The sequence below is a fragment of the Thermobia domestica genome, chromosome 5, assembly GCF_964235325.1.
Source record: "Thermobia domestica chromosome 5, izTheDome1.hap1.1, whole genome shotgun sequence".
Classification (NCBI taxonomy): domain Eukaryota; kingdom Metazoa; phylum Arthropoda; class Insecta; order Zygentoma; family Lepismatidae; genus Thermobia; species Thermobia domestica.
The window spans coordinates 263,822,887-263,839,187 of NC_137458.1; the positions used below are offsets into that span (position 1 = coordinate 263,822,887).

General features: G+C 35.0%; 1 protein-coding gene across 1 annotated transcript; it reads left to right on the forward strand.

The window, feature by feature from the left end:
* The first annotated feature begins 573 nt into the window (after positions 1-573).
* LOC145685510 (uncharacterized) lies at positions 574-16,007 on the forward strand. Its single transcript, XM_081757905.1, has 3 exons — positions 574-621; positions 8,991-9,156; positions 15,994-16,007. Exons 1-3 carry the CDS (start codon positions 574-576, stop codon positions 16,005-16,007), a joined length of 228 nt encoding a protein of 75 aa, XP_081614031.1.
* The last annotated feature ends 294 nt before the right edge of the window (positions 16,008-16,301 follow it).

The window sequence follows — 16,301 nt, forward strand, 5'->3', positions numbered from 1 at the left end:
GCGCCCGGGACCGGCGCCCCGCTTGTCCCTCCCGCACGGCACGGCACTGACCAGGATCTTCATCACCTTCAATAGCAATCTTTCACTTATATACTACTATTATATTGATAAATTCTATATAAATCTCTAACCCAGGAGGGATAACTGTTCCTCCTTGATCCCTCTAAATGATGCCCTCTGAATTTAACCTTTTAACTGACTTATTTTTAATTAAAGAAAGGTGTGTTTACTTTAACAATCGTAAAACACATTTACATCTGTTTTTCCAATGCGAAAAATAAGAATTAGGTCGTTCTATTTCAAATAATGCAAGAATTGTACATTTTCAAGAACTGAAGTCTGCTGACATCAGAGATCATATGGAATGATCGAAAGATCTTTTCTATCTTTCCTTTCCTATCTCAATCGGTGCTAGTGCTACCTACTAATATATAATATAAGGCGAGAGTATAGTACCTACTAAAATACAAACCATTCTTCAACAGTTAAGAATTACTTGTTTTGCCAAACTCGGTCATAGCGTTAAGAAATACAAGTTTTATTGACTATTCGGTATTCTATCTTAGATGTTACATGGTTAATATTTATATAGAATGGGTCTGCGTCATTTATATGTATATTGAGAGATCGGATTTCGTCTGCACGTGCACGGAAAGAAAAACAAATAATTGGGTGAAGTAATTTCTACATTTTGTGACTGAAATTTTTTGAGTTTCTCCTGGGGGGAATCAATTTTCTTCGGGGGGGGAGATTCCCCCCGGCCTACCCCCTGAATTCATCCCTGCTTGTAACCAAAAGCAATTTGCTAATCATATTGCTGTATTATTTTAATATTATTTGTATTATTCTTTATTAGTGATGAGCAGTTACTCTGAGTACTGCGTTTATAACCGAACTGCTTCTGTATCTAAATTGTCAATTACTGTACTCAAAAATAATAAAAAGTGGTAGAGTCCTCACCTCTAAGTGCGTGGGGTCTCTGTTTCGATGCTACCAAGTATCGCGTGAACTAAGTGGTGGACAAGTATCCTATGTTGAGTCTGTTTTCGTTTCCTCCGACTTTCTTCATCCCAACATTTCATACACTATCATTATCATCGGCTCTCTTAGTTTCTTTGGGTGTTAAGCTAAAATTTCTTTTCACTTCTTTTTCGCAAGAGATAGTGGGAAAATGTTTTCAATGTGTAGCCAACGTGTAAAGAAAGGGTTTCGTTCCTTATCTTCTCTTCCAATTGGAAAGTTTAAATCCATTGGTTTCTGTTGCAGTTTTCAAAAATTCAAATAGGAGGGTTGGGTACCTGATTTGATTTCAGCTTGCTTCAAGTTTATAACCTATTCTTAAAATCATTACGTTGAATTTCATTTACCAATAATCATGATATAGTAAAGTTTATATCATACGTCTGGGTTCCTGGCTATGGCAACCCAAAACTATAATCTACCAGACAGATTTTAGTTGAGAGATGTGTGGTTAGCACATCAATCTCAATTTGATTGATATTGGATTCTTAGCCCAAACGGACGTCTTTATGGTTACATTGTGTTCGATCAAAACATCAAACTTAAAAATGGGATTGTAATTTTATTTCGTTAGAGAGCACCGCCATCTCCTAATTGACGCTGCTCTCTAACTGCTTCTCAATGTTAAGATATATATATATATATATATATATATATATATATATATATATATATATATATATATATATATATATATATATATATATATATTTATTTATTCTCACCGTAACCTCATCTTATATCTTGTATACTAAACACACACACTCGGACTATGTACATGAAATAAAAGAAATCTTTCAGTTTAAGGTCCCACTATTATGCCCATGAGGCCAAGAAACGTAATGATTAAAGCAAGTAAATGAATGGAAGGATTGGTGAAATGAGAATCTAGGAGTAGCGACAGAAAACCCACAGAGACCATGTTATCCAGCACAAACGTACTTACTTTTGAGGATCAAACCCAGGACCTCACGCACCAGACGTAAGCGTCCACCTACTGAAACATACCATGCCTCCCTTCCTAGCATTAGGAAACACTTATAATTGGAAATTAAATTTATTTGACCAGACATAGTAATTTACATTCATGAACTTGTGCTTTAAAATAATATTTATAATACTTATTTGTAATCAATTTGCAAATTTCCATTGAAATTAAAGCTATGCACTTCAAACGCAGCAAATTAAGTGAATATCAGTCGTTACACGTATAAATAAAACACATCTTTTCGACATTGTCTAGAAATTTAGAATATAAACCTAATTACAATCTGTACTCAAAAATAATTACAAATGAATGATATGCATAAATAATGGAAGACCTATAGAATGGGTTCATCCGTTCATCTGACTGTCAAGTCATCAGAACAAAAACTGTCAGATGTATCTGAAAGCAGATTCTGTAATCGATTCAGCGTTCCAAGATTAAGTTTATTTCCTCCGTTAGCTCTATATTCAAACCGGAAGTGATAGACTTCAACAACTTCTGATTTCTGTGATGTTCTGTTTGATAGAACGATAATAGTTACCAGGAAGGGGTTTTAGAAAGAAAACATCGTCTGAAGAAAACATACATAAACATCTATAATACTCTACCAAATCTTGAATTGGTTGAAATATACTAATATTTTTCGTTTGAATATTGATTTGCATAAAGTGAAAACTATAGAATATATCGAGAAGCTGTTTGTTGAAATCTATCAAAATAACAAGTTTCATCTTCTCTGTCGACACTTTATTGAAACGGGGAATGGTAGAAATGAACCATTTCCAATTTCAACGTTTAGAAGCATAGATCAAGACCATAACATATAGTGAGAAGCTGTTTCCTTTGTAATCAGTTCAACATTTCAATAATAAAAAAAATCGTCGTGAATATTATTCTACTAAACCCGGAAGTAGTATTTCAGGGTCCATCGTTGATTGCCAGGTAAGATCTGTATCATATTTATTGACATGTAATTTTCTGTTTAATCGACCCAACATGTCAAGGAAAGATACTAGATCCACTCATATAATTCTTTGACATAACCATTGTTGGCAGCATTACGATTACGATGAATGTTCATGTATTTAATTATCTCTGTGTTTGCTTCTAAACACATATCTCTGCAAGCATTTAATAAAATCTCTGCATTTTTGTTCACCTATCTTCCTCTATCAGATTTACATCATCAATATACGCTATAACCTGGTGAAGACTATTCAGCTCTAGGTCTTGGTTTCTACCTTAGATTTTTCTCGTAGCCCACTTCAGAACAAAGTTAAATAATAATGGTGATAACATATCTACTTGTTCCAGGCCATTCTCAACTGGAAATCTCATAGACAATTATTTTCCTACGCGGATATTTCTTTGGAATTGGTTTAAACACATTTTAATTATTCCAACTACTTATTTCTGGAATCCGAACTCTATAAGAATGTTGCTATGATTTATCATACATCCAACTTAATATTGTTTATAAATGTACAATGATTTCGTCCTACCCAAGTTGTAGGCTTTTCTAAACTCAGTAAATAATGTACTGGGGTGTTGTATTTCCATTTCTTTTCGAATGTTTATGGAATGGACAATTCCTCGTGGCAGTTTATCGATTCCTTATACATTTGCACTAACAATCTTAATAATAATTTAAATTAGTTATGGGGTGAATCTTGCTAACATAACGTTCAGAGGGTTTTATAAGGTGTTTACAGAAGAGCAATGCCTAAATAATTAGTACGATCTGCTTTGTTACCTTCCTTGTGCATTGTATCAGTGATTGATCTTTTCCACTCTTGTGGCAATTCCTCCTTGTTCCAGACAAGTAGAAAGAATTTGTTTATGTTTTTCAACAATATGTCTCCTCTAGCGAAACTTAACTCAGTCACAATTTCGTCTAATTACTCTTTCATATTTGTGTTTCTATAGTTTTTTATAGCAATTTATGCCTCTGTTCGGAGCAATGTATAAATAAAATCGTGGTCTAAGCAAGGAGAAACTCCAGTCTTCCATAGAGTTGGTAGTAGAGTAGAGTAGTAGAGTAAAATGAAGAAGTAGAGTAAATACATATACTGCTTATCCATGGCCATTTCACAGAAGAAATGCACGGTATTATTCCCTCCTTGTTTCCTTTTCTTAATGCCTATTTTGATCTGATCTCTTTGTTTAAACATGGCTAGTTTACATGAATGCTTCATAATTAAAACTTTCAGGTGAACGTGTGAATGTTTTTGGTGTGTTCATGGAAGAGAGAGCATGAATGAAAGAAGTAAAGTAATGACAAACTTACTACGAAGGTTGGAGATGCCATAATTTCTCATTTTCACTATATTAAAGAGGAAAATTCAATATTTTCATGAACATTAATAATTAATCGTTTTACAGGAAATTTTCTCCAAACTAACAGTAATAACCCTCATTATGTAGTCGTAGTACCATCGGATATGAATACAACTTAAATATAATGCTAAATGAAGAGGGGAATTCTCAGAGAAGAGTATGTGATGCATTGCATCAAAATACGGGAAATAAACCATATCTGCTACGACTGTTTTCTCTGGAACATTTTCGGGTGCAAAATCATCAGCCGTTGCACACAACGACAATTATATTACATTTTCTAAATGATTCAAAAACAAGTCGGTATACATGAAATGTGTATATATATATATATATATATATATATATATATATATATATATATATATATATATATATATATATATATATATATATATCCATTGAATAATTGAAGAATGGGGTATGTTGGAAGGAACAAACGTATCGGAACATGTGAAATCCCAGACTAGTGTTTTCCGTTTTTCCACGGTACTAAGGTCATATCATCAGAGCTGCAACAACCATATGGTTCTTTTATTGAAGGAACTCCCGCTAATACGAGGACTATACAAATGATGTTCACAATATGATGTCGAGATTGTCTTCCCGCACTTTTTTATATGAAAGACCATGTAATTCTTTATTATCAATATATGCGTTGCAAGCAGGACAGTAGTGAGGCTCACAAATATTAGCACCTAAGCGCTGAGTTGTAGCAATATGAAAGCTCTCATTAGAAAGTTGTAGGCCGAGTGTGTAAGAAGGGCTTGAAGCCAAGCTCCGTTTTTGAAGGAGGAGACAGCTAACAGCCTGGCTTTGTCATCTGGGTTAGTAGTTGATGATGGCAGTGAAGATAAGCGAAGCTTGTCTATAGGTTCATTCCAAACAGACTGGACATGCCTTTTGTCGTTAGGTGGGGAGTCCATTCCAACCAGACTACTCCATTTATCGATGCATTCTTGTACATCTCGAATCGAGTCTAAGTCAAACTTCTGTTAAAGAAGAGATCCAATTAGTTCTCGTGAGCCATAGAATGATGCGAGGGAAGAAGGTATGGCGATATCCATGGCTCGACGAATCCCAAGGCCTCCATTCTCAACTGGTAAGGAAGCTTGTAACCATGAATTGTCTTTCAAAGAACAGTTTAGAATGGATTCCAGTCCTGTTTTAAGAGTGTGGTCGAATTTGTCAAGTAATTTATCATCCTGACAAGAAGGGTAGCAACGAATAAAATATAGTAATCTTGGAAGCGAGAGTGAAGCTCGTAGTAAATAATAAGCGGAGTGAGCAAAAAGTTTTGATAATTGAGAAAAGGCTAATTCTAATTTTGATATCTTGTCCAATAAAATGTTGCTCCTTGATTCGGTAGAGATGGCAGCGCCTAAAGTTTACGCATTGGTAGGTGATAAGAATTTGATACCAGGTGCTACTTCGTTAAATCTTTCATAGAGTTCATGAACTTCATCGTCTCTGGTGCTCAGAAAACTCACTTCACATTTGGAAAAGTTAAGAAACAATCCAATAGATGAAGCTTCTACACGAATTTTATTGAAAGCGCGTAGTACTACTTCGATATTTCCAGCGATGGTACAGTCATATAAGTACCAGATATTTAAATCTGTGTTCATATCCTTAATAATGTGATGGATGTTTAGGACGAACAGTGCTGGTCCAAGTGGGTCGCCTGACTGTACTCCACGTTGTGAGTGAATTATGATATCATTTATGAAAAGATTGCTTGGTTCGGAGTAGCATTGGTAGATATGTGGATAGTAAGTTGGAAAGCTAATTTTAACAGATTGTAATATTGAGTCTCGGTTGAGTTCATTAAAGGCATTGCGGAAGTCAATTTTTAAAAATGCTTCCACTTCAGTATGGGGAGATGAGTAGTATATTCTGGCAGCATGTACGAATGCCTTAGGTGGTGTGGTGGTAGTATGTTAATTAATGAATCTCGTATCCTGAAGCAGATAATTTTACTGCTAAGCGTCTCCAAACATTACCAACAGATATCGGGCGAATTAGACCGTTTTTCTTCTTCAGTGCTCTAAATGAAGCTCCAAAAAAATTGGTCGTAAAATAGTCGGCACTTTCCCAGATATAATTAAGTGCATAAATTCACAATTGGATGTGATTAAGCGTTCATTTGAATCAAAGTCTTGATTTATAAGTAGATTTTTTAAGATTGAGGGACGGAGATTATCCATTTCGCCTGCCGAACTAGAGGGGAAGGATTTTATGGATTTTAACAATTCGAGTCCTCAGGTGGTTCGGGATTGATGAATGAGTGAGCGTGGGCTGGAAGTTTTTCTCTGAGAACATGTAGTACTGACGAAGTGATAATTATAGCAAATCAATAGCTAGCTATTTTAGAATAATATATTGAGTATAAAAATATACTGATGTTATTGGTTTAGACACATGATTTTTGCTCATGTCTTTGTTATGTTACTATAATGAGCTTCCTCTGTACACCAAAAGTGATATTCTATTTTTGCAATTCCTATATTAGCAACAGTGGATATAAAACTACAAAAGAGATTTTTATCGTTGAAGAAACTTTGTACCTATATTGCAGTTATAATTTAGATTTAATATGAATGAATGCACTCTTAACGAACGGGAACCAAGAAAATGTCAATATGTTTGTGGTATTAATCTACATGCATCATGCTCCTTTCCTCAAACGTAATACGAGATAGATTGAACTTTAATTAGAAAATCCTTCTTCTTTTCTAAGATGGAATTTGTTGCTTGGTACAAGAGATCATTCTTTTCTCTATTTCAAATATTACTAAAACATGTAACAATTTGTATAAAGTAGTTTAGTTTCTCTTCGTATTCAACTAATGATTCGAATTTCTCTAGATTATATAAATTATTTCTTATTTTTCATTTATTTCAGATCATGAACACTTTCCAGTGAGTTTGAAAATATTGACGTGTTGATTTGAGTTAGTTAAGGTAAACTGTCAAGTAAGCTACGTACTTAAGAGTCAATATGAAGATTTTATTGAATATCTTGATTTGGCTTTTTTTGTTTTCTATTATTAACATTGTGTCACCTAAACCCGCTGTAATTACAAAGGACAAAGCTGTAGAATGTGATCACGTGCATTCTGTCGATCAAACCAGAATTACCTGTGTCAACAACTTTATAGCCAAAATGTATAAAGATGAGAACGTGGATTTTGTATTTGAATGTTTAACTGATTCTGATGTTCATATTCCGAGGGACATTTTTCTACCTTTCAGAAACATCAAAGCTACAGAAACAGTGAGAACAGCAATAGCAATTAAAAACTGTACTATAAACAGTAAATTTATGGAAGAGTTCAGTAAATCAATCAATTGTCTGCAACAAGGGACAAATGAATTCCAATTATTTCTGACAGCTAGTAATAATGCGTCGTTAGATTTCGCTAATATAACTCTCTCTAAGGTCTTTGAATGCGACATTAAATTCTCTGCAAGAAGCAAAATTTGCCTATCGATTCCTCATGTTACCAATATTCAAAGTGGTATCTTTGCTATAAATACTTATACTTTGTATATTTTCTCTTCAAATCTATCAGAACTACCGGAGGATTTGTTTCGTAACCTTACCAAATTGAGAGAGTTAATGATTAATGGTAATAAGAAACTTACATATTTACCACCATTTATATTGAAAGAAGTTACTGGACTTATATGGTTAAAACTAACTGGAAACAATCTACAAAGAATAGATCCAAACTGGTTCGAAACATTGAATCAACTAGAAGAACTTGATTTATCTTATAACGAAATAAAAATAGTTCCAAATAAATGTTTCAGTTCTCTCTTAAATTTGAGAATATTGCGTTTAAATAATAACCCGCTTAGAATACTCCCAGTAAATTCAATTAGCGGGCTCGAGAACCTCTCAATTGTATATGTAAGCTTTACTCAGTTATCTTTGAGTGAAAGTAAATGGATATTCGTATTTTCGAAATATAATCTTAGATATATTGACATATCAAATAATAATTTATCACTCTCAAATCTGATTTTCGAAGGCAGAGTTAGGCACCTTTCCATTTCGCACAATTATGCTCCAAATATTACAAGTAATATAAAGTTTAATTACATAGATTCGCTTGAGAAGATAGAAATGCGAAACTGTAGGATTGAATTTGTTTCGTCTGAATTCCTTAAAGATGCTAAAAATTTAAAAGAGCTAGATTTAGGTGAAAATTTAATTCATGACCTTCCAAATGATTTTATCTCAAACGTTAAAAGTCTTGAAATCTTCCAGCTCGATCACAACAGACTTTCAGAACGTCATCCATTTAGATTTAATCTTCGACGTCTTCGCATTCTAAACTTAAACTACAATAATTATACTTTTATATATGTTAAACTATTTAAAAAGTTATATTTTCTTGAAGAGCTTAAGTTACAGAACAATGCTATAAACAGAATAGAGCAGCTTTCGTTTGATTCTTCCAAATATTTAAAATATTTAGACGTAAGCCATAATCATGTTGTACAAGCTGTATATATTGGGGATGAGAAAGATTATACAGAGGCATTTGTACATTACAAATGTTATGTTTTCAACTCATGTGTCCACGCATTTTTCATTCCCAAAAATATTAAAATAATTAATTTATCTTTTGATAAGGTAAAGCATATCTTTACAAGTAAAAGTCCCATTTCATTAAAGATTATTAATGTCAGTAGCAACGACATTTACATTGTAAATAATGTCGTAATTAACGACAGTTTTGATATTTCTAAGAACAGTATTTCTAAAATAGATCTTGAATGGAGGAAATGGAAAGAAATACGTTTGCTTAATCTATCAGATAATAACATAGAAAACCTAACACTATTTGATTTCCTTTATTCTTCACAAGAACTAGAAATAGATCTGAGGAATAATGACATACGTGAAATAGTTTTAAACGATACAGATTTGGAGCCTGTAATAGAAGAAGGAAGATATAATGTTCGGTTGAATATGAATACTGAGTCAATGCTTTGCGATTGTTACATAATTAACACAATGAGATTTCATCAAAACGATGTAACAATAGTGCACGAAAAATCAATCGTGGCAAATATTTCACAAAGTAGTTTAATGTGTGAATCACCGCATCTTGTAAAAGAAAAATTTCTAGAAGAACCTGAGGATTGGACTCTCGAACAATTGTTACTTGTAGGGTTATGTTCACTGTGATACATACATTCATATATCGGGTGTTGCAAAATAAGTGTTACAACTCTTGCGAGGTGACTCCTGTCACTGAGACAAGAAAAAAAGTTCTCTTGAACTTTCGGCCACCGGACATAGTTTCGGATCTACAAGGTGCCGAAAGCGTGGGAAAATGACTTTCGGACTCCAATAGTTCGGAAACTATCCAACGTAAAGAGGGCGGGTAAAAAATTCACTGAAGAAGTCATACCTGCTGTATTGAATTTTGTATGTTTCACAATCCTACCATGCACGTGCAAGGGATTCCCCAAAGGAACGTAGGGAGTCCCGGATAATCTGCCAAATGAAAATTATACTAAATGGATATGAATTTATAGGGTTTCTACCAGGTAACAATAATTCATTTGTATTAAGTAGGTATCTGGAACAAATACAAAATGGCGGACATCTTCATGCCCGTTGTGTGCGGTTGCATAATCGCCAGGCTCGGATGCTGGCCAACAGTGACGTTCTGGGTATTAAGTGTAGCGAATTTGTACTCAGATGCTCTAGAAAGACATCTGGAGTGTCGGTAGAGCACAACAGATGAAGCAGGGTGATTCACATGTGTGGAAACACGTAATGAAAAATGCCCAGAAATGCACTCATACTCAGTAAGCGTGAGTTCAAGGCGTTGGAAATGTAAAGATTAGCGTCAAGAACATGAGAGCCATTGCCAATTCACCAATGCTATTTCATCAAATCAGCAGTAGTGGGACATGTTGACATTTGTCCACTAGCTACATGTCGATATCAACACATACATTGGCCACATTTCAATATCGATCATGCGATCCCACTAGTGATATTCATTTCGTTTACCCAGTTTCTTTGTGAGTCCCCTTGCACAATTTCTACTTGGCCTCAGTTGTTGCATCCTTATTGATATGCAACCGTGCACATCATATTGCATCGCTTTGAGGAAATACCATTGGTGAATTGGCAATGGCTCTCATGTTCTTGACGCTAATCTTTACATTTCCAACGCTTTGAGCTCACGCTTACTGAGTATGAGTGCATTTCTGGGCATTTTTCGTTACGTATTTTGACACATGTGAATCACCCTGCTTAATCTGTTGTGCTCTACCGACACTTCAGACGTTCTTCTAGAGCATTTGAGTACACTTAATACTCAGAACGTCACTGTTGGCCACCATCCGAGCCTGGCGTTTATGCAACTACACAACGGGCATTAAGATGTCCGCCATTTTGTATTTGTTCCAGATATCAACTTCATACAAACGAATTATTGTTACCTGGCAGAAACCCTATAAATTCATATCCATTTAGAATAATTTTCATTTGGCAGATTATCCGGGACTCCCTACTTTCCTGTGGGGAATCCCTTGCGCATGCATGGTAGGATTGTGAAACATGTCCAATTCAATACAGCAGGTATCACTTCTTCACTGAATTTTTTACCCGCCTCTTTACGTTGGATAGTTGCCGAACTAATGGCGTCCGAAAGTCATTTTCCCACGCATTCGGCATCTTGTAGATCCGAAACTATGTCCGATAGCCGAAAGTTTAATAGAACTTTTTTCTTGTCTCAGTGGCAGGAGTCACCTTCCAAGAGTTGTAACAATTATTTTGCAACACCCGATATATATATATATATATATATATATATATATATATATATATATATATATATATATATATATATACAGAGGGCTGATTAATTCGTGTGTCAATTTCATTTGTTCAATGTGCAAAAGTGGTATGAGGTAAAGCCGTGCAATTTGGTATAACTTTAGACGAAGGATATAACTTTTGTTTTGCTATAGAAGCGTGTCACTTGTACAAAAGGTTGAAGAGATATAGGGTCATTGGTCAAATTTCGACTTTTCACTTTGGACTGAAATGGTAAATTCTAAAAGAGCCTGCAAAAAAGGTAAATAAAAATGATAACAAAGAAAAAGCTGTATGGTATGATTCTATGTCGCAAGCCGACTAAATATGCGTCAATCAAGTGTTAAGGTCAGAGGTGACGGTCAGATCAAGGTCACAGGTCATCTTGAGAACCCATATACACTGAAAACAACACAATGTCCGTACCTCATCATATCAAATGGGTTCTCAAGATGACCTGTGACCTTGATCTGACCGTGACCTCTGACCTTGATACTTAATTGACGCATATTAGGTCGGCTTGTGACATAGAATCATACCATATGCCTTTTTCTTTGTTATCGCTTCGATTTACGTTTTTTCAGGCTCGTTCACAATTTATCATTGCAGTCCCATAAGGAAAAATGGAAATTTGACCTTTGAACCTATATCTCTTCAGTCTTTAATACAAGTGACATGCTTCTATAGCGAAACAAAAGTTATGTCCTTCGTCTAAAGTTACACCAAATTGCACGGCTTTACCTCATACCACTTTTGCACAGTGAACAAATGAAATTGACACACGAATTAATCAACCCTCTGTGTATATATATATTGTATGTACAAGTATTATCATCAAGCATTGTCAATTCAGTGTTGAATGATGGTTTCTGCACTTCTTTTCACAAACATATATCTTGAGAAATTTTCCTTTAGCTTACTACTCAGTTCTTAATTTCTCACCTTGTATTATGACATTTCTCAGGTCGTTCCTTGTCTTTTGTACTTCAATTACATCAATTTCTTTTTACAGTATATCGTACTAACTTCAACTCCCAAGCTTCTATTTTCAAAATTATATCCACCACTCTTGGCACTTTCCCGATTCATATGATCCTTTCCCAATCTTTGTAAGTAGACTTACATTCTCCATGTTTTGTTGTATAGTCTACAGATGATAAATGCCTGAGATTGTTACTGTCCACGTCTCCCCTCGTATAGTTTTTTTTTTAAGCAGTAAGTATATCGTTGATAATTTATCTTGGAACAATCTTAGAACTTCTAAACTAATGGATAAAATTAGATTAGATTTTTTAACTTTAAAACATCAACAGGAAGAAATCATTCGACATATTCTGCGATACTAGCAGGTTAGTAGTATTACCACGTCAGCATAAAGTGCTTTTTTCAACTATCACAACAATATGTCGTGAAAACTATATCCATGATACAACGTATTTCTAACAAGTAGGAACACAGCCAGAAGAGATTTAGAGTCGTATTTTCTTCGAAAGATTTTATGACATAGTTCCTAGATAAATATCACGTCGCATCAGATGGGTGGTTTACAATAAAAGTAAAATCATAGTACCGTTTCCAACAATTTAGTATCCCAACCAGTTACAAAGATTTAAAAAATAGGAGATGGATAGCAATACAATTAAAAGTGATGTAGTTGTGAAATAATATGTTACCTTATACATGTTCTTTCAATTATATAATAAGACTGATTTCATTGTAACAAATAGAAACATGATAATTAAGAAACATAGTTATTGTACTAAAATTACATTCTTCCTGCATTGATTAAGTAAGTAATACAATCTAGTAAAGATTTTAATGACGTTTGTATGTCGATTGAAGTATTTCCAGAAGCCTTTATGTTACACTTCTTGTGATATCCTAAATCTCGTCAAAAATGTATCCTATCAATTGTAAAATCAAATTTAAAAAGAAAACGATGTACTCACAAAGGATAATTTTGGTCGGACAACGAGGGTTGTTACACATCCACACTTGCTTTCGAGAAAAAAATATCTATACAAATATTGTCTTTTGAATAAGTCCGTTGTCATGAAGCAGCATCGAAACAATAAAAATATTTATGTAATTCAATATAATGGATCTATATCACCCAAACTGTGTTAAATATTAAAACCATCATAACGCTACATCAATTAGATCGCACTCCCTGGTGAACTAATAAAATGTTAGTCGTTAAATAACCACCTTCATGATTAAAATTGTTTTTAGTAATACATCTTTGATATTGTTTTATATACAGTTGCCAGGTCTACCTTTATAATAATATTTTCTTTCTCATTAAGGGTAAATGTCTCTTAGGAAGAATAATACAATCTGGAATAAATGATTTATAAAATGTTAGTCGTTAAATAACCACCTTCATGATTAAAATTGTTTTTAGTAATACATCTTTGATATTGTTTTATATACAGTTGCCAGGTCTACCTTTATAATAATATTTTCTTTCTCATTAAGGGTAAATGTCTCTTAGGAAGAATAATACAATCTGGAATAAATGATTTATAAGTATAAAGGTAAACAAGAAAGTTCAGTCACTTTTGTGGAGGTCCGTGTTCAATTAGCCCTCACACCGTGAGATGAATGCAAATGGAGATAAGGCGAAGATCAATTGTTAGTGTGGGTATACTCAACATACTACCTGGTTGTGACAGTTCACTTACATCGTGAAATTACGTAAGGGCAGAGAGAACATGGCGTCATAAGGGTGTGTATGCTGTACGAGTTCAAACTGGGGTCAAAAGCCAATGCAGCGGTGCAGAAGATATGCCAGGATTTTGGAGAGGGTGTCGTGACTACTCGAATAGTGCAGCGGTGGTTTAACAAGTTTAAGGATGGTGACCAGACACTCGAAGACGCACCACGTGCAGGAATTCCAACAAATGTACAGAGTGAAGATCTTCAGACAGCAATTGAGGCGGACAGTAGCCAGATATGTGAGGAACTGGGACTACAATTCTGCGAATGGAGAAACCATTCGGCAGAACTTCCATCAACTTGGGAAGCACTATAAGTTGGTAGAGGGGTTCCCTATGATTTGGCTCCTTGATAGAAGGCAACGCGAGCAGACACCTGCATTTCTTTGCTGTCTCGTCTGAGGAAGGAGCCATTTCTGGACAGGGTGTTGACATATGATGAGAAATGGGTCCTGTACGAAGTTCCACAGAATCCCATGAGCCCATCCCATGAACCGATTCCAAAACAGGCGAAACCAGCACTGGACCAGACGAAGGTTGCGCTGTGTGTTTGGTGGACTGTTCGCGGCATCGTGCATCGGGAATTTCTACCAACTGGTCAGAGCATCAATGCAACTGTTTACTCTCAGTAGTTGAGTCGTGTTGTGGAAAAACTCAAAATTCTGGAGCCAACACTTCTGAATCGCAAACGGGTCGCCAGCTTACAGGACAACTCGAAGCCCCACATGGATGGGAAGACCCGGGACATCGTTCTGCGCTTGGATGGGGAACACTTGCATCCGCCCTACTCCCCTGACACTGCACCGTTCAACTATCACCTGTTCCACTCCTTGGAAAATCACTTTAGAGGACGCCAGTTCAAATCCCTAGTAGAGGTACAAAATTCACTCCATACTTTCTTCGGTTCACGGTCCACCAAGTTCTACCACGATGAAATCCATGGCCTTTCACAACGTTGGCAGAAGGTCGTGGATGCTGATGGGTACTATTTTTGATCCTCCAGGTACATGTTAGGTGAGATATCGATGTTAGAAGGTGGTGGGTGAAAAGCGACATAACTTTCTTGGTTACCTTTATTTACCTGGAATAAACAAGAATAGGATAATATATATCATACTTGCAGCTTTTCTGCTCTTCAAATAAATTCCAACCATAAAGCTTCATTCTTATCTACTAATTCATTCTCTTCTGGCTGCTACGTAAGCCGCTTAATGAACACTATTTTGTAATATTGATCCACTTTCAGCCCACTTTTGTCTACTTCTTTATGGTCATTGATTTAGTTAAAACGTTTTCATTTTTGTTTTAAGATGGAGAATGATACACAGTGTAGTCCTTTTGTTTGTTATATTAATGATCTTGAAAGTAAGTCATGTTTCATCATTGAAACTAAAGGCACGAAAGGGTACGTTTTAGCAAACTAAATTTTGTTCCAGTATTGAAACACCACGCTGAAGTGGGGTCTGAGTTGTATGCAATATGAATCCGTATGAGCTGCAAATGTTACTAGCAATAGTTGTACTTTACAAGCATAAAAGGTCGAAATAGTGCCAACGACTAGTATACTTAATCCACTGGCTAGTGACTACTGCTTTCATCTGGTGAGATAGCAAGAAAATTAAACTAGTATAATAGAACTTATTTTCAGCGATTGAAGTAGTTTTTCTCGCTAGATTTTGAGCAGTAATTTAATATTCCTCACTTTGGTTGAGTTTAGCAACTAACAGTTTTAAAAAGGTCTTAAATGGAACACAAAGCGTCATTGAGAATTACTTGTGGAGCCCCAAGGTTTTCTCAGTACAACATTTGGGAGAAGCTGGGCTACGGAAACGAATAAATTAGTGAAAGTTGATTCTTTTAAAAGTGATGGGCATGCGAATGTCGGAGTAAACACAAAACAACACTGAGACGAGGTTGTCGAATTCATATTCAGTGGCATGAGATCAAACTATATACTACTCGCATTAGAGGTAGTATTCTATAATAGAGCCACCGTGCCTCTTTGAAAATGTGAAATATTTTGTGATTATCTATGTGATATATACAGGTAAATACTTAACTTTTATTCTGTATTCTTTTAGATACAATTTTGTGATGGTAATATATGTATAGTTAAGTTTTGGGCGCTGAGTTGACTTATTTTAAAGCCTCATTATCTATATTCTCTTAAAATTTCAAGTACTGTATATAAATGAGTGTTTATATATGTATGTCTGTCTGTGTGTATAATAGTTTGTAATGTATCTAAGAGCTTCCTAAAAGCAACTAAAACCAAAATAATTTAATGTTCTGGCAGTAAATGCATGTATCTATTTATTTTCTGTAAGAATAAGACCCTACTGTATTATATGTATTTAGAATGATTGTGTGTTACGAAAATAATGTAATT